This window comes from Elaeis guineensis, chromosome 13 (assembly GCF_000442705.2).
Source record: "Elaeis guineensis isolate ETL-2024a chromosome 13, EG11, whole genome shotgun sequence".
Classification (NCBI taxonomy): Eukaryota; Viridiplantae; Streptophyta; class Magnoliopsida; order Arecales; family Arecaceae; genus Elaeis; species Elaeis guineensis.
The window spans coordinates 4792146-4812353 of NC_026005.2; the positions used below are offsets into that span (position 1 = coordinate 4792146).

Here is a 20208-nt window from a genome sequence, read left to right on the forward strand (position 1 = left end):
GTACTCTATGCTACACCAAAAGTTCAGTAGATATTGGCATGATACAATAATATAAACGTTGAAAGTTCATATACTAATAGTCATTGAATTAGTATAAGTTAGAATAGAAGACCCAAAGAAATCATTGTTTTGAAAAATACACACACACACACACACACACCCACACCAAAACTTACCCTTTTTTGGTACAGGAAACTTACCCTTTCAATCTGATGTTCTATCATCCAAATGTTTTTGCGTTATATCATTTCAAAGAGTGCTTGGTAAGCACTTCCACAGTGTTTGCCTTCGAGAAAATCAAGATTGCACAAAGTCTGACTTAGCCTTGAATATTTGAATTATTTGTGCATTTACTAATTTATAATACTCCCATCTTTAAGTTGTCTTCACTTGACATTTGCGGTATAAAAAAAAAATGATAAAGATTCATATGGTCTTTTCTAACTATAATAGAAAAGTTGTATAATTTCATCCATCTGATAGATGGGAGGCCCATGAGAACAGAACAGAATCAGAGTGACAGCCCGTGATAAGATTTAATAAAGAATGGCACACAAATGTTTTCCAGGCATGATCGATAATACTTGTCATTATTCTAACAAAAAAAGAAGAACAGATAGAAAATAGAAAGTCAAACATTTCAGAAAACTCTTTTTTTTTTTTCTTTTTTTGTAAAATTCCTCTGAAAGATGAATTAATGCTGTTCAATAATCTAAACATACTTGAAAAATAATAATTGACATTAATCATGAATTTAAAAGGGATAACTTTGAACTTTATAGTTTAGAGCATGCAGTTAGCATCGGAGCTTGATTTATATAAACATGTTTAATTTTTAGTGTTTGAACTGATTTTCTCCTTCAGAATTATATTTTTTTCTTGCAAAACCTGAAAGATTTTTGAAAGAAATTTTATGTGATCCTGAATTTAGACAAAAATGCATGCAACAAGAACTCAAGCATCGCATAGTGCTGAATTCTTGACACATTCAGGTTTTCCTGATTTACAACTATTCCTAACACTTTCTGCTTTTTTCTTTTGCTCACTAACTCAGATCAAGTTCACAATGGTGAGCAACATGTACATGGAAACACCTTAACATTTTTATGCATTGATTGTACAACAAAGTATCTTTTGGAAGTCCAAATACACAATTTGTTAAAGTTATCCCCTTGCATATCCCTCTCCTCTTCTTCCTTTAGCTGATCTACATCTGATTCTAGCATCCATTTCCATGCAACCCTGAAAAGAAGTTGCAAATGAATATTTGCCGCACCAATTTAACAAACTGCTGGTATTTTATGAAACACTTTTGAAACACCTTAACGTACAGTGGTTGCAATATCAAGACATTCTCCTGATACAAACAATAGTGAAGAATTGAAGGAGGCATTTCCAATAAGTTATCATAGCTGAATGATTGACTTAACTGCCCATTGCCTTCCAATGGTATAGGACTATCAGAACTACACAAAAAATTCCTTACTCCTGCACCGAGTCTAATTTCCTTCATTCTTTCTCTGTTGCAGGATTCAAATATTAACTACTCACATTACCTAGTATAATATATGCTACCACTTCCATAGGAAATTGGTTTTCCCCACCAATTAGCTTCTTTTTTGAAGGATCTCCATGGACTAGATACTCTAGCAGAAACATTGATTAAGTGCTTACAAGCAGTTATCAAGAACCTAGTTGCTGGAAGATGATTGGGTGCAGGTATGTAGAAATGTGTCTTTTTTTTAAAAAAAAAAATAATAATAAGAAAAGAGTTAGGAAGTGGGTGCAAGGACAAGTTCCTGAGGAGATTGTAAAGGTGTGCCATCCTAAATGGAAGATTCCGGCATCTAGGATTAACAATAATGCAATGATGCTATTAATATAAAGAAAGCTGTAACAATTTCCAAAGGCATAGGTTACATTAGTAGGTAATTTTATCATTACTAAAGTATATGCATGCTAATAGCACAAATTTTAACCATCAGATTTTCTTGCTTTTTTCCCAAAAAAACTAAAAAAGCTCAGAAGAGAGTCCACACATAGATGTTGTGCAAGCAATTTTGTTGCTTTACATTAGCAGCCAAAATCTTCTGTCCGGGTGCAATACTCACTTTAGAGTCACTTGGGATTCTCACTACTAAAGCCAATTGTTTCTTCCATCCACTAATTTTTTGGAGGAATTTGCTTCCTCATCCTTGTGTCTATTTAATGTGACTTAGGTTTGAACTCATGATGAAGCTAAATGGCAGCAAATGCACCTTGCATGGACAATCAACATCACGCTCTTTAGGCTATCTTTGTCTTTCTGATGTGGCAAGCTTTTCCATCTCTTTGCTCATAAATTCCATCCATGCTAGCTTAGGTCCTTTCTTTTTATGATTCTTCAAGGAAGAAACTAGTATACTTATCAAGCCTCTTCAAATTTTTGTTTTACAAGACTGTTAAATTAGATAGCTTATTATGTTAACATATATTAGAATATATTATGTTAACATATATATCATTGTGTATATTCCCTGTGTAATCCTGTGTAAGAAATATATCAATTAGGAGATCAATAGATTCATTGTACCTAGACGGTTCATTGTATCTAGACTCCTATTATATAGTTCATTGTATCAAAATCCTATTATATGGTTCATTGTATCTAGACTTTTATTGCTCTATATATAAAGCCTCTTGTAACATGAAATGCAAGACAATCATTTTTCTCCATCTTCACCTCTCTCTCTCTCTCTCTCTCTCTCTCTTTTAGTGTTTCTAATAAGGGTTCTCTCTCCTAGATCCTATCTTCTATATGGTATCAGAGCTCGGAGGGGAGAAAACCCTAGATCCTTTTTAGCGGTGATTATCCTGCTGTGTTTCCACTCTTCCCACGGTGTCTTGTCCCGTGGTGTGTTTCCCTTCCTCCTACCAACCTATTTCTAAAGTCAGATCCTCCTTTTCCAACCTTTACAACTTGGGCTCGCTCTTTTTTTTCTCTTGTTGCTATGAGCTTCCTTCCATCCAAATGTCATGGCTGGTGTGGATGGTTCCTCCAATGCTTAGTTGTGTGCACTTCTGTGGCAGTCTATTGATCCCAAGGTTATCTCAATTTTTCGACCTTATCGGTCTTACAACAAAATCTGGACCAAGGCCAAAAATCTTTATACCAATGACATTCGGCGCTTCTACCGCATTGTATCTAATATGGTTAGTTTCAAAATGCAAGATATGAACATGTCCACCTATGTTGGCCAAATTGAGACTCTCAAGGAGTATATGGCCCTCATGCCCACTGCTGTTACTGCTGCTACGCACAAGACCCAAACTGATAAGTTATTCTTGATTTTGGCTCTTCTTGACCTTCCTTCTGAGCTTGAGCCTGTCCGTGATCAGCTCCTTGCCAGTGCTAACTATTCCGACCTTGGAGGATGCCTTTGCTCATTTGCTCCATGTTCAATCTTCTCAGACTGTTTCTCCTCCCATGGTTGACTCTTCTATCTTGGCCTCTCAATCTTCCAGCCACGAGGGCTGAGGTGGTGGACAGGGTGGTGCCTGCACCAAAGGCCAACGTCCTCAATGTACTTACTGTCATAAATTTGGCCACACCCAAGATCGTTGTTATGACCTCCAAGGCTGTCCCCGCATTGTTAATGTTGCCCAGGCTACTACTGATCCACCTCTTCCTTTGTCAGCCGGTCATCTTCCTCTATCACCTTGACTGGTACAGATTATGAGAAGTATCTTCAATATCAGGCTGCCACCCAATCCTCCACTGCTTCCGTCATCCAGACTAGTAACTCTAGTGCTTTCCTCACACATTCTTCTTCTCTTGACCCTTAGATTCTAGACTCCGGAGCGACTAATCATGTCTGGTAACCAACATTTTTTCTCTCATTTTATTACTTCCTCCCTTCCTAATGTCACTCTAGCTAATGGCTCTAAAACTATTGCCAAAGGTATTGGCTAGGCCCAACCCCTTCCCTCTCTCCCTTTACATTTTGTCCTTCATGTTTTTGAATGTCCTTTCAATCTTATTTCCATTAGCAAATTAATTCGATCCTTAAATTGTTCTATTACCTTTGTTGACAATACTGTCATCTTGCAGGATCGAGCTACAAGACGGACAATTGGTATGGGGCATAAGTCGCACAGACTTTACCATCTCAATACTTCCCCTCCATTTCCACAAGCCCGTCTCTCTACTTTGTCGTCTTTAGAATGTGTCTTGTCAACTTGGCAAATAAATCCGTCGTTCATTTACCAAGCGCGTTAATCATCGAGCTACGTCCCCTTTTGAGTTAGTTCATACTGATGTTTGGGGTCCTAGTCATATTTGTTCTACTTTAGATTTTCAGTACTTTGTTACCTTCATTGATGACTATTCTAGATGCACATGGTTATTTATGATGAAAACTTGTTCTTAGTTATTTTCTCATTTTCAATCTTTTTATGCAGAAATTAAAAATCAATTTAATATTTCTATTCGTATTTTGTATAGTGATAATGCCCATGAATACTTTTCTACCTCTAGTTTTATTTTAACAAAAAATTATTCATCAATCATCGTGTCCACATACACCTCAACAAAATGAGATAGCCAAGCGTAAAAACCAACATCTCATTGAAACTATCCGAACTTTGCTTCTTCATCACAATGTTCCATATCGTTTTTGGTTGGATGCTGTTCTCACTGCATGTTACCTCATTAATCGCATGCCTTCTTGTATCTTGCAGCATCAAGTTCCCCATCAACTTCTCTTCCCAAATCAATCTCTTTATCTCCTTCCTCCCTATATTTTGGGTTCTACTTGTTTTGTTCATAATCTAACCCCTGGACAGGATAAGCTCTCCGCCAAGTCTCTTAAATGCATCTTTTTGGGACATTCTCGTCTTCAAAGGGGGTATCGCTGCTATTCCCCAGACATCCATCGTTACTTCACCTCTATCGATGTCAACTTTTTTGAAGGAACTCTGTATTTTTCTTCCTTTGCAACTCAGACCACTCAGGTGTCTGAAGTTCTTCCTCTTCCCTATCTTGCTCCTCTGGATTTGGTCTCTCTTAAGCCTTTTCATGTCTACCGATGACGTCCCTTGCCACCTTCTACTGATGTTCCTGCTGACTTATCCCATGCCCCATCGTCTCCACCTGCCATGGACCTGCCTCCTGCTAGTCCTCCGATTGCCCTGACAAAAGATACTTGTTCTACTCAAAATCCCCATTCCATTTATAATTTTCTGAGCTATCACCGTTTTTCAGCACCATATTTTGCTTTCATTGCTTTTTTATCATCTATCTCCATTCCTAAGATTGTCTGTGAGGCTCTTAATCACCTTGGATGGCGGCAAGCGATGTTTGATGAGATGGAAGCTTTGCATTCGACTGACACATGGGATCTTGTCTCTTTACCTCCTGATAAAACTGTTGTTGGTTGCCGCTGGGTGTTTACCGTCAAAGTTGATCCTGCTGGCCAGATTAATTGTCTCAAGGCACGCTTAGTTACAAAGGCATATATCCAGATATATGGCTTGGATTATGATGATACCTTCTCTTCAATTGCTAAGATTGCTTCTATCTGTCTATTCCTTTCTATGGCTGCCATGCATCATTGAACCCTGCATCAATTGGATATAAAAAATGCCTTCCTTGATGGCAACCTGGATGAAGAGGTTTATATGGAGCAACCGTCAGATATTGTTGCTCAGAGAGTCGAGACTGGTATGCAGACTGCATCGATCCCTTTAGGCTTGAAGCAATCCCCTCGTGCTTGGTTTAAGAGATTTAGCATTGTTATTCGGTAATTTTGTATGATCCGCAGTGAAGCAAATCAGTCGATCTTCTATTGCCATACTTCTTCGATCTATAGCATTTACTTGATTGTTTATGTTGATGACTAGTAATCACAGGCGATGACCATGATGGACTTCAATAGTTGAAGCAGCATCTCACACACCCATGGTATTCCGTACCGACCCGAACCGGCTGGTACAACCCATACTATATTATACCGATGGGAAACCGGTTCAGTTCAGATCGATTTTTCTAAAATGGCATGAACTGGATAGAACCATGCAGTACGGATCGATATGATGCGATACAGGCCAGTATGGTGCAGTACGGCATCGGTACGATGCGGTACAGCTTGATTTTCTTTTTTGGCCATTGGATGGGATTTTTTTTGAATTTTTTATTATCGATTTGGACCGGTATGGTACGGTATGATATCGTACCATACCGTTGCCGACCGACAACAGGCACAGGATCCGATATCGATATTTAAAATCTTGCTCACACCATTTTCAGACAAAAGATTTGGGTAAATTCAAATACCTTCTTAGTATTGAGGTAGCTCAATCTAGCACTAATATTGCCATCTCACAAAAAAAGTATGTGTTGGATATACTAGAGGAGACTGACATGCTCAATTGCAAATCTACTGGTACTCCTATGGATCCAAATGTTAAACTTCTACCAGGACAGGGGGAGACTAGTAGATCCAGAAAGATATCGGAGACTCATCGAGAAGTTGAATTACTTGATAATTAGTACTAGAAATTTCTTTTGCTGTGAATATGGTCAGTCAATTCCTACAGTCTCCATGTGACAGTCACTGAGATACTGTAATTCGCATCGTTAAATACATTAAAAGAGTACCAGACCAGGGATTATTATATGAAGATAAAGGACACTCAGATAGTTGGGTACACTGATGCCGATGGGGTAGGATCTCCTTCTGATAGACATTCTACTTCAGGATATTGCGTTTTCATCGATGGCAACTTGGTATCATGGAAGAGCAAGAAACAAGATGTTGCCAGGTCCAGTGCAGAAACAGAATATAGAGCTATGGCACTAGCAACATGGGATCTTATATGGATGAAGCAATTACTTCAAGAATAAAGATTTGAATCAGTGAAATAAATGAAGATAGTTTGTGACAATCAAGCTGCTTTACACATTGCTTCGAATCCGATTTTTCATGAGAAGACTAAACACATAGAAGTGGATTGTCATTTTATCCGAGAGAATTTTATTAGAGTGTATATCCACTACTTTTGTCAACTCCAATGATCAACTAGCAGATATATTTACTAAATCTCTTAAAGATCCTTGAATTAGCTATATTTGTAACAAGCTTGGTACACAACTTGTATGCTCCAGCTTGAAGGAAAATGTTAAATTAGATAGCATATTATATTAATATATATTAGAATATATTATGTTAATATATATATCATTATGTATATTCCTTGTATAATCCTGTTTAAGAAATATATCAATTAGAAGATCAATAGATTCATTGTACCTAGACGGTTCATTGTATCCAGACTCCTATTATATGGTCCATTGTATCAAGATCCTATCATATGGTTGATTATATCTAAACCTTTATTGCTCTATACAAGATTCATGGACTGGTACCGAAACTTGTGCCAGTTGCCGACTGGCCAGTACGGTACCGAACCGTACCAACAATAAAAAAATCAAAAAAAATCTCATCCAACGGCCAAAAATAAGAACGAAAATCAAGCCGAATCGGACCGAACCAGTACCATACCGTATCGAACCAAACCATCCAATATCGGACGATTCGAACCAATACCATACCGAACCAACTGGCTCAGTCCAGTTCAAATCATTTTTCGAAAAATCGACCTGAACCGAACCGGTTCTCTGCCAGTACGGGGTGTACTGGCTGATTCGGACCAGTATGGAATACCATGGCTCTATATATAGAGCTTTTTATAACATGAAATACAATGCAATCACTTTTCTCCGTCTTTACCTATCTCTCTCTCTTTTAGTGTTTCTAACAAGGATTCTCTCTCCTAAATCCTATCTTCTATAAAGACCATATGTTTTCTATCAGTTCTCTATCACTTTGTCTTTTAAGATTCTATAGAACCACCAAATGGTATTGATCTAATGGCAATGGAATTGAAAGCTCAAGAATCTCCTATAAATTTCTACATTCTTATTTAAATTATATGCAATAAAGAGGAAAACTACAAAAATCTCAAAATTTATCAAATGTTTACAATTATCCAAGGCCAAGCATTTCAAAAATCCTTGAGTTATCAAATCCAAATTCACAGGATTCATCTATTAATCCCACAGGCTTTTGGTATCTGCATGGCTTTCTAATTCCATGTCAATGGCCTTCAACCATTTTGTCAAGTCCAAACAATGCACATTCCACAGTTATAGTTAAAATGCAATTTCCTTGAACAAAACTGGCACACAAAGCACAACCTAGAGAAGACACTAGGCTACTTTTATTCTCTAAAGAAGTACAAAAATCTTCTTGCTGAAACAAACATAAAAGAGGGTTTTTCGCTTGGATACTCCAGAAAGATGGACTCCATTTCGATAGAAAGGTGCATACGTGTCAAGTAAAGTTAGTGACCAAAGGGACTCATGATTATATTTAAGTCAAAATGATGACAGACAAAGAACCATGAAGATATGATTATTACACTTCATCACTCATACCTGGTATAAATCAGAAGATCCAGATACACGAGTTGCAAAAGTTCCCTTCATACCAGGGTCACCCTGAGAATGTCAAATACACTACAATTGATCAAACATAATTTTGGATATCCACAAAAAAAAAAGTAAAGGAGAACTTGACTTCATAACACCTAAAACATTAATTGGTATATGTTAGTAGTCACAGTTTTCAGAGAATAGATTCTCCCCATTCGAAGAATGCAATAAAGATCTAATCATCTTTCGTTATTGGGTAAAACATGAATTCCTTTTTTTTTAAAAAAATTGTTAATATTTTAAAGCAAAATGCAATTGCAATCAAGGCATTATAAAGCTAAAAATGTGAACAGGAAATTAATCACATTTAGAATAGTCCATAGATTTGATTAAAAAAAGAGTGAAGATCATTTGAAAATTATTTACATGAAAAAATGGCAACAGATGGAAATCAGACATCAAAATGGGAAAATCTATTTTAACATTAGCATAAGAAAAGAAAAGTACTCACCAAATTACTTGTCAACAGGTGGAGAAATTACAAATTGAGATAAACATATTCTTAGAGCTTTTCAACATTAAGCACTGATATATGCATATTATTGTATGACTTAACTGAACTGAGTTTCTCAAGGAAATTCACTTCTATTACTCCTCTTGGTACTATGCCAGCATAGGAGATTACCCTCTCATCCCCCTCTTTGTCCTCCGATAACTTCTATTTTTTAGGTCATGTTTGGATAGCAAAACCGCATATCTGGGTTTCTCCCATGTGAACCTGATGGCGTGAACTGAGAAAAGATACAAAAAATGATGAAAATGGAGGGATGATGCACATGCTTTCAAAGTTTAAGTGTCAGCCCATGCCAGCCAATATCACCATTTGATACTTCATCAGTAAAAGTATGAGGTGAGCCACTCGTATCCAGCAATACCAGCTAGTACTGATCTGTATTTGTTTGGAGTCCACAAATCCCACGATCCCAAAATTCTTGAAATATAATAATAATTAATTAGTTCCTCAGTCCCTAAACCTTAGAATTGAAGAGGCAATGACATGTATTGAGTCCTCTCTTCTCTCTTCCTTCCCTTCCTCCATTTAGTTACACACACTCGCATGGTGGATGCCTCTTGGATAAGGTGATCAGAATCAAAACAAGGCACAACCTTCACTACAATCTTGGCTGACAAAAATTATCTCACCGCTTGATTTTATCAATCAAGATATGATCCACAGAACGTTTGCAAGCATTCAACAATTGGTTCTCAACTTGCTAGTTATCCTCTCTGATATTTTTGCCAAAGGCAGCACTGGGCAAAAGATGGTCCTTAACATGAAATATACAAAATCAACTCATAGGCAAGGAGATACCATTTTGTAACTCAATTTAGGCTCTAGAAACCACAGAGCAACTATCTAAGGTTCTATGCCTACAACTATTAGCTCAGTTGGATGGCAACTCCTCCCTAAGGGCTTTCTGTTGGAGGACATCCAGGGACCAAGGCTCTATTCTTCAAAAGAATCCACCAAAGAGGGGAAACGGTAAAGTTCAATATAAAGAACAACAAGCACAAATCATATGACAAAGGGCCTGACTGAAAGTCAGTTTGTCATCCTCTGATATTTCTAGGAATCAAGATGCAACAAATAGTGAGATGGCAAATCTTGCATCTATTCTATACCACCAATTTCAATTGTCAATTAAATAGTGGATTATGCATGGTTGTCTCTTCCTTTTTCTCCTTGGTACATCTCCCACTTCCTAAATAGCTCTCCATCTTACATCAAACTTTACCTTTTTCATCAAGATAATGTACCAAGGATGTTTTGTGCCTAAAGATAATTAATCATAAATTATATAGCAATTCTCTTATATATTTCTCTTAGTTGAAGTGTTGAACAATGAACAATTCAACATAGAGGTACAAGCAAGGTTCAGCTTCTTAGTACCAGATCCCGTACTGGTACCAAGGTTTTAAATCCCGCGGGATAGGACTGTCCCAGTTTTCCCATGGAACCATGTACCGATCTGAGTCCAAATCTGATTGATCTAATTCTAGCCTAGCTTTATATATACATATATATATGTCTATACATGTATATATATAGATGGATATGTAGATACATGTATATATATACAGACATACATATGTAGACATACATACATACATACATACATACATACATACATACATATATATATATATATATATATATATATATAGATAGATAGATAGATATAGATATAGATATAGATACACACACACACACACCCACACACACACACACATATATATATATAGATATACATATACATATATATATACATACATATATATATATATATACATACATATATATATATATATACATACATATATATATATATACATACATATATATATATATATACATACATATATAGATATACATACATATATATATATATATATAGATATATATATATACATATATACATACATATATATATACATACATACATACATATATATATATACATACATACATACATACATATATATATAGACACACACACACACACACACATATATACATACATACATACATACATATACATATGTATGTATATATGTATGTAGGTATGTATGTATGTATATATTTCTCTTATATATATATATATATATATATATATATATATATATATATATATATATATATATATATATATATATATATATATATATATTATGTTTGTGCATTGGCAATTGAAATGCAATTAGATTATTGGAAATAAATGAATTAACAAACAATATCAACATTTATCAAGATAAAAGCTGGATAAGGTTTTCTTGTTCAAGCCAAAACCCTACTTTCTTTGATTTTGATCCTGGTTTCGTGCTCTAAGGCATGAATTTGAAGTTCATACACCATTGAAAATTAAAAAAAAAAAATGAGGCCATTACCGAGCTAGATGTCACTACCCAAAAATATATTCAAATCTTGAGATGTAGCTATCGTAGTCAATCACAATGGATGCAAAAATGACATTAAGGCCAAGTCATTCTTAAACAAACCAAATAATTAAGCAAAGAGATAACAAAGAGTTTATCATGAACAATAGTTAAATATAATCCTGTCACATCTTAAATATAACATACTGTAGCATAACAATATACTTTCACTTGTTAAGAAAACTCTATACTCTATAGTAACATTTATCGATTCATGCTGCCTCAATGATCACTTAATCCCAAAAATTCACTCCAGAAGTTGATTCCTCTTATCCCCAAAATTCACTTCAACTCTATTCAACTACTTTGAAAAAGTTTAATAAGAAACATAGTTCGGCAAGCAACTTACCATGGTTAAATGAATAAAACTTTTATTAGAAATGATTGACCATTCTAAAAGAAACACAATAGTAAATCCAACTTTTATTCCAAATTAAAAGAAAAAGGTTCACTGAAATGCTATTTCATTGAAATATGGAAACCAAAGTTTTCTAATAAGAAATGATATATTGTAATCAACTAAAACGTATAGTAGTGCAAATGTTTCACATAATTCCACACATTTTTAGAAAGGTTAGTTTAAACCCAAAATGCCATTCATATTATCCTCATTGCCCATGCGACCCAGTTCACCAGTTTCCTCCCTGATATTCAGATGAAAATACTGATTATCCTTGGTCCTCATGCAGATGATGCCACTCATAATCCTCAAGGTCCACCTATAACACTTGGCCAAGGTAAAACTTATCTATGGACCAGATGACGCCACTCATACCCCTTAGCCAGAGGTTCCTCCCTGGTATTCAAGTGAGACCACTCATATACAACCTGGCTTCATGTCTACTTATATCATTTTAATTTCACTTAAGATTAATAGAATTTTCTGATATCACATTATAAATGCTTCAATGGAAATAAAAAAAAAAGTCAAAAAACAAACGTCCTCGAAAGTATTACCTTTATGAATCTTCGAACATCATCACGATACTTACCATTCCACTCAGCCCACCTGCAATAATAACAGTAAAAAACAAACTCTTGTTGAACAATGTTACTCCACCATTTTGAAATTTTAAAAATAAAGATTTGAAGATTCTCATCATATTGGGAGTATGTTCTGCCCAAAAACTTTAAAACATGAACTTAGGATCTCAACATCTCCAGGTAGGTTTCTCAACAGATTATTGTTTGCTCTAGGACCAAAATACACACCATACCCCCCCGAAAAAAAAGTTCCTTCAATTTATAATAGTTCACATTCTAGACAAATGTACTTAGTGATGGTAATTTCTCTTTAAATTATACTTTGAGAATTTTAGACTTCCAAACAATGTCAGCACATGGCAAATGGCCTTTCAGACAGTCATCAGCATTACTCATGCATGGTTATAAGGATTACAAGACCCATGCTTTGAAAATTTATTAAACAGCAGATTGTAGTCAATCAACTCATCTGATGACTGCAATACCTAGGATGATAGGTGCTGTATTTGGCAGGAACCAGTCTTTGTTGCCCATAGATAGAATGAGTCCACTTAGCAACTGGCAGTACATGAAGATTGACTGATCAACATGCATTTCTTTTAATAAGGCTTTCCAGAAGCCTGCATATGCTGACTGATCATGATGTGTTAAATTCTCAGTCCAGTTTCAGATCAAAGATTGATAATGCGCTTGATAAAGGAGTATTCTCAGTCCATATCCAAGTAAAGGGCACGATCAGTAAACAAGGGAGCTCTAAATTATGACCTCACTGAAAGTGTCCGCAAACTCACTCAAACTTAACATCAAAAGAAATGTCTAGGCTCTAGAGTTCTCTACAGCCTTCTAGAGTTCTCTGGCACTCCAAAGTTTTGTAAAGATGCTTTAGAGCATTCCTAGATACGCCTAGTGCCTTGTAAATATCTTGTATCTAGGATATTCGAACTGTTGGATGTATGATAAGTGGTGTGATCCTAGCCTAGGTCATTATAAAGGGGAGGGGTCCTCATTTGCGGCCCAACTCCCAGAAGTTGTAGTCTCCGCTTTTGTAGCAATACAAACTTGTCTTCATCCACACCACTCTCTCTCTCTTGTTCCCAACTTTGCTTAGCCAAGGGCTGTCACAAGTGTGCACCAAGGGCATGGCAAAGCCTCACAAGGGCAACAGTTCGAAATTTGAAAGAAAGGCTGACTGTACTTTGAGGAGAAGAGATTTCTCTAGATCTGTGACATCTAGCTTCCATCCAATGGTCCATAATCACTAGTGCTTTAATATTCAACAATCCAAATCATGGTTTGCTGAACCAGACCGAATTGAACCGAACCGCTTGATTCAGCCCATATCAAGCCGAACTGGTGCGGAATCAGCTTGGTTTCAGCCTTGAAAATTGGAACATAACCGAACGGCCCGGACCACTCCGAACCGCACAGTTCGGTATGGTTCAAGGCCGAACCAACAGGTTCGACCCTGTTCCCTCTTTTTTGTTTTTGTTTTCTTCCTGTTTGCTATAGTGGGGTTCCTGGGGGATCTTAAAGGAAACAATTGTTGGAGGAAGATAAGTCAAAAAAAACTCCTCTTCCTCTATTTTCATCTCCGAACGAGAAGTCCCCCCTTTCTATAGTATAACTAAGGTGCAAAACAAGAAGAACTCATCAAATAGAGGCATGTAAGGTTATCTCTCACTTCCATTTCTCCTCTACCTCTCTCTCTCTCTCTCTCTTTTATCTCTAAAATCCATGAAAATTGAAAAAATAATAGGAGATCATGCCAAATTTTTTGATTTTGATATGATTCCATTACATGTTATAGATCTATGGATAATCTACACAATGACGTTGAAATCATTAATTTTCATTGTATATAATTTTGTAAATTAAAAATATATTTTTTGAATTAAAAAATTATTAAAAAAATTAAAAATTAATTGTTGAATCAAGATATTGTTTAGGGGCTTGCAAGCTACTTTCAATATAAATTGTGTCCGTTTATCAAAATTTTGACACATTATGTGCATAATGGCCTAGACCTAAATTTGAATGAAATTAAAAAAATAAGTAGCATTTTATGCATGCCCACGCATGCCCATTGTCTTAGAAAAATATATGTAGCATCCATGGTAGGATTCTACATAGATCTAAAATCAAATTAATTTTTCATAATTTTTAAATTTTATAATATTTTTTAATTTAAAAATATTTAAAAAATATAAAATTAATTGAAAAAATAAAAAAAATAAGAGAACAAAATTTTATCATTTTTGCATTATTACCGAACTATTGTGATTACTCAACCTTCAAGAATGGGTCCATCAAGAAAGAAGCCGAAGCATGACATTGGTTCGGACCATGGGCACTCTCAGATTGGCACCATTGAAAATGCAATTGCTGCAATAGAGTTTAAGAGAGAAGGGATAATTAGGTTGAAGCAATATTTGACTGGTAGTTATCTCAATGTAGCTATGTACTGAAAGTGCCCACAAGAAATCCATCAACTGATAAAGTACTTCACTGATTTCAAAGTAGCTAAGGAGAGAACTTCTAAAAAGGTGGAGGTGGACTATCAAGCCACACAACCACCTTCCTATCACTCTAGAGAGTCAAAGAAAGCGTCAACCCTAGACGATGAGGCATAGATCTAAACTGCCATTGATGCAAGCTTAGAAGATCGATGACGGCTTGAGTTGGTCAGGCATATGGCTCAATTTGGACCGTCAATTTGAATCGAGATCGACCTCTGCGAGCATTATAAAAAAGTCAAGATTTAGAAGGACCTCCTCAATTAGAGAGACCATTGGTAGAGGTACGAGCATGATTTTCGAAACCATTCCGAACCGACCGATTCGGAGCATTTCGAACCATACCGATAGAGAAAATGGCACACACCGATGTCGGAGAAGAAAAAGAGAAAACAGAGATAGAGAGAGGAAGACGTCGTCGAAAGCCGGTGGTGGCCCTCTACGGCCATCGAAAGGTGACAGAAGCTGTCGCGGCTCGATTCGCCAGATGGGACTACCGTAACGAGAGAGAAAGAGATAGGAAGACCATCGAAGATGGGAGGACAGGATGGCAGAGAGGCCACCATGGCCACTGGACGGCAGAAGCGGGGTAGGCGGCGTCGCGGCTGTAGAACAAGGGCTATCGTCCCCGTTCACGGTCGGCCCTTTTTAAAAAACGGAGATGAACAGTGAAGTCGGCAAACCATTTGCCAGCTTCACTATTTAAAAGATTTTTTTAAAAAAATTAAAATCAGTGAAATCAGCAATCTGATTGTCGGCTTCATTTTTTTGAATTTTTTAAAAAAGCAAAAATAGTGAAGTTGGTTTGCCGACTTCACTGTTTAAAAGATTTTTTTTAAAAAAATTAAAATTAGTGAAATCAGCAATCTGATTGTTGGCTTCATTTTTTTGAATTTTTTAAAAAAGCAAAAATAGTGAAGCCGGCAAATGGTTTGTCGACTTCACTTAAGTTTCAGTTTTTTTAAAAAAACACGTAAAATAAGGGTGTTGCCCCTGTTTCACACCCACAGTGCCGCGCACGTGGACTGTGCCGTCCAACGACCACGACGGCCAGCTGGAGGCCATCCGATGGCCCCTTCGACTCCTTTCTTCCTTTTCTTTCTTCCTCCCTTTCTGTCTCTATTTCTCTCTCTCTCTTTTCTTCTTCCAATTCGCTTTGCCTTCACCAGTTCGCGCCGGTGCGATACGATACAGGGCTGTACCATATTGTACTGCCGGCTGGCCGAAACAACCATCGATACTAGCACAGCAAACCTTCGATATGAGTCATATTACTGTTATGTTGGAAGCTTTTGGCAATAGAAAAAAATCTTCTAGAGAGATTCCAATTGGAATCACTATCCATAACTTAGATTCATATGCATTCTCTGTAGGGATTCCAAGCAATAGAGGATTAATAGTATGTTGAAGGATAAGAAGAAGGATATGTGGCGAGCTATTACATCCTAGTTCTACTTTAGCCACATCCCAGTGCATGCGGCGAGCAACAAATATTATCATTTTGCCATTACATCTATACAGACTGTCGATCTAAATGTAGATCCTCCAAGATCCAAGGCTATCTACGGTGAGCTTCTTGACAACAATGAGGAACTACATAAATGAATTGCATCATATTAGAATAAGTGGCCAATGTATGGACTTACGGTGATATATGATGGTTGGACCGATCCTACTAGATGGAGCATTGTCAACTTTCTGACATATTGTGATGAAAAAATATTTTTTCAGAAGTCTATTGATGCTTCATATCTAGATCATGATACCACGTATATCCTCAGATTGATGGAGATGATCGATCAGATCGAAGAGTAGAATGTCGTACAGATTATCACCGACAATGGACCACAATATAGAACCACGGGCAAGATCTTGATGCAGCAATGACCACATATTCTGGACATCATGTGCTGCACATTGTATCCATTTGATGTTGATGGACATTAAGAAGCTTAGTAAAATATAGAAGACTGTAGACTCAGTACAAACTATTACTAAATTCATTTGCAATCATACATGGATCCTATCATTGATGCGGCGGTATATAAGAAAAGACATATTAAGATCAGAAGTCATACTGTTCGCTACAAATTATATAGCATTTAGTAGCCTTATTAACAAGAAAGTACACCTACATCAGATGTTTGTCAATCCTAAGTGGCACGAGAGTAGATATGTCAGCAAGCCAAGAATATAGTGACGAGACAGACATTTTTACAGCGGGCTAAGAATATAATGAAGGCTATCAAGCCTTTATATGAGGCAAGATTCACAAACTCGATACCGATGTCTGTGCCGACCGGCAATAGGCTCGGTACGAATCCGTACCAAATCGGATTGGTGCAGACCGACAAGGCAGACAAGGGAGAGGGAGAAGAACGAGAGGAAGAGAGGGGGGAGAAGGAGAGAGGGAGAGGGAGAGAGAGAGGGGGGTGAAGGAATATGGGATATTGTCGAGTGTCGATATGCACGGAAGTAGAAAAAGAGAGAGTAAGAGACATCACCGACTCATCAGAGGCCTCTGAACGGACGGCGACACCACCGTGAGCTCTCCGACAGTCGGTGAGGCAGCATGGAGGGAATGAAGGATGGTCAAGGGGTGGCAAAAAAAATAAAAATTCCTGAAGTCGGCAACTGGGTTGCCGACTTCACGTGTTAAAATCCAAAAAACTATCCTAAACAAGGACGAACCCCTGTTTCGAAAACGAAGAAGGGGATGAAGGCCCTCTTCCGGCTCGACCGCCCTTAGGCCCCTCAATGTGGGCTCACCGATCGTCGGAGATGTCGTGGCAAAGGTATCATCCATCCGAAGGCCCGGTAAGGACCTTCCGCTCTCTCCTTTCCTCCCTCTGTGCGTACCAACCTCGACAAGACATCGGATGGCCTCCGACGACCGCAAGAGGCCCTCTTCCTCTCCCTCTCCTTCCCCCTTCTCTCTCTTCCTCTCTTTCTTCTCCCTCCCTCCGAGAATCATTTTGGACACCGAAACCATCCCAATTTTTCACTGGTCTGGCTCGATACAGGATGTACCGACCGGTTCAAGCCGATACAAAATTCCTTGATATAAGATAATTCGGATCATGGACAGAGAAAGATGCTCCCAGATGGCTTCTTATATCCCATGATGGAGAGAGCAAAGGATTAGATTAGGTCGGTAGATCCGAAACACGCCCATGATTACATCCGAATCATTGAGCATCAATGGGACTATCAAATGAGTAGAGACTTGCATCTAGTAAACAGCAAATCAAGAACGCTCTGAAAATTTGATTGCTTTTGTATTTGTACAAATATGCTTAACTAATTCTAAAATTTATCTGCAGCTTACTATCTAAATATGAGATTCTAGTATATGGTACCTGGGATAGGCATTGATGATGAGCTTCTGATGTTCCTATGAAATGTGATATACAAGATAGAGCCCGATCAAAAAATTGCAGCTATACGCATACAAGAAGTTAATGTCAATATGGATTACTAAGATCCTATGTATAACGATGATGTCAAGAAACCCTCTCCACACACTAATTCTTTTGTGATTTAAAGCTGTAAGAATATCTGTCTAATGCTAGCTTGCATGATCAATCACCTTAAACTGTGCAATAGACATGTTAAACAACAACAATAAGTATCAAATTTGTTAGGTTTCTAGAGTTTAGTAGCAGAAAACTTCTATCCACGGTGCAAAACCAATTTAGAAATTCTCATGATTCACTCCTGCACTTGCTTTGTTAAGTGTACTTCCAATTATAAATTTTTTTAAGAGACACACTTCCCAAAATGTGCACGGCACTTGTTTCATGCAACTTCTTGATTTATAATGACTAATTAAAAACTTTTGTTTGCTCAAGATATCCCTACATAGTAATATACTAACATTATAGAAAAAAGTTAAAATTCATTTATGTTTAAAAAGAATAGTTATGGCCTTATGGGTACTTTATCTTGATAATTGCAAAGCCTCTTATAGAAGCACACAATTTCATCCTAGTAAATGCCTGGTTTCAGTACAACCTTACCATGATAACTCCTAATTAAAAATGGCATATAATATGTCATATGTGGCAGTCCAGCCGTTGTATAGATTATGATCTTTATCCAAATCAAGGACATAAATCACATATTATGATATTTTACCAATTCAAATAGTGCGTCAATATGGGTTATACAGTCTACATAAGTCGAAAGACTCAGACCTTTTCTGAACAATATTAACACTGACCTTTATAGGCTACACAGAAACTACTTCAACAACACATCTTATTAGCTGCTCCATATGCACTTCTTGCTAACGCCCATAAAAGAAAGCATTTTTCACAAAATCAAATAATAACTAGTTTCAATCTAGATTGCAAACATTTGGTAAAAGATCCCATACCAAATTGACTTTGGCTGCTGGTAAAGATAACTGAAAATATTATATTTCCGTAAGCATTTTTTCATTCTCAATCATCGAATGCTGAACCATCTAACACCGCCCCGTTCAGGGGTGCCGAACCGTGCCGACAACCCCCAAGATGGTTCTGTCATTCAACACAAGAAACCGGCAAGGAGGGAAGGGAGAAGGAAGGAGAGGAAAGGAGAGAGCAAGGGGAGAGAAGGAGAGAGAAAGGTCGGAGAGGGCCACCATGGCCGCCGAAGGGACGCGGATGCCAGTGATGCACAGGATAGGGGGAATCAAAGAGAGAAAAAGAGAGAGAGGGAGAGCCGTCAATGCCAGCAGTGGCCGTCGGAGGGTCGGGGAGGCCCCTAAAGGCCCTCCCCCTTCGTGCAGCGACAATAGGGTGTGAGAAACCCCTATTTTGATCGCGAAATCACAATCTTTATTTTTATTCTAGATTTAGCAGTGAAATCAACAACTAGTTTATCGGAGTTACTTAAGTGAATGCTGCAAATCAGTTGCCAACTTCGTCTCATCTCTCATGGGTTGCCCCTGTTTCAACACCGCGGAAAGCCGTGGGGACTATTCTGCCGTTCAGGGGTCTCAACGGCCCTTCAGCAGCCTCCCCATTGCCTTTCCCTCCTTCCTTTTCTCCCTCCCTCTCTCTGTCTCTTTCTTTACTCTCATCTCCTCCAAGAGAGGACGGAGCTCCGAAGGTATCAATGGCCCTTCGAGGGCTTCCGTGGCCCTCCAATAGCCACCACCGACATCTCCACCAGCCTCCCTTTCTTTCCCTCCCTCCCCCCTTCTCTCTCTCTTCTCCTCTCCAGTTCTCCCTCCCCCCTGCTTTCACTTTCGCATCA

The 20208-nt window shown here is 37.6% G+C and overlaps 1 protein-coding gene across 8 annotated transcripts in view; it reads right to left on the reverse strand.

The window, feature by feature from the left end:
• The window catches only part of LOC105060617 (isoamylase 3, chloroplastic), a 91141-nt gene that overhangs the window by 18331 nt on the left and 52602 nt on the right, over positions 1–20208 (reverse strand). For all 8 annotated transcript variants that reach the window (XR_012136529.1, XR_012136530.1, XM_073248174.1 and 5 more), the window contains 2 exons: positions 12425–12476; positions 8477–8539 (listed from right to left, as the gene is read on the reverse strand). Coding sequence is in view for 6 of the 8 variants with exons in the window: in XM_073248174.1 (XP_073104275.1) it covers positions 8477–8539; positions 12425–12476 (115 nt within the window). In the remaining 2 variants the exon portion in view is untranslated. The remainder of the gene's footprint in view (positions 1–8476; positions 8540–12424; positions 12477–20208) is intronic.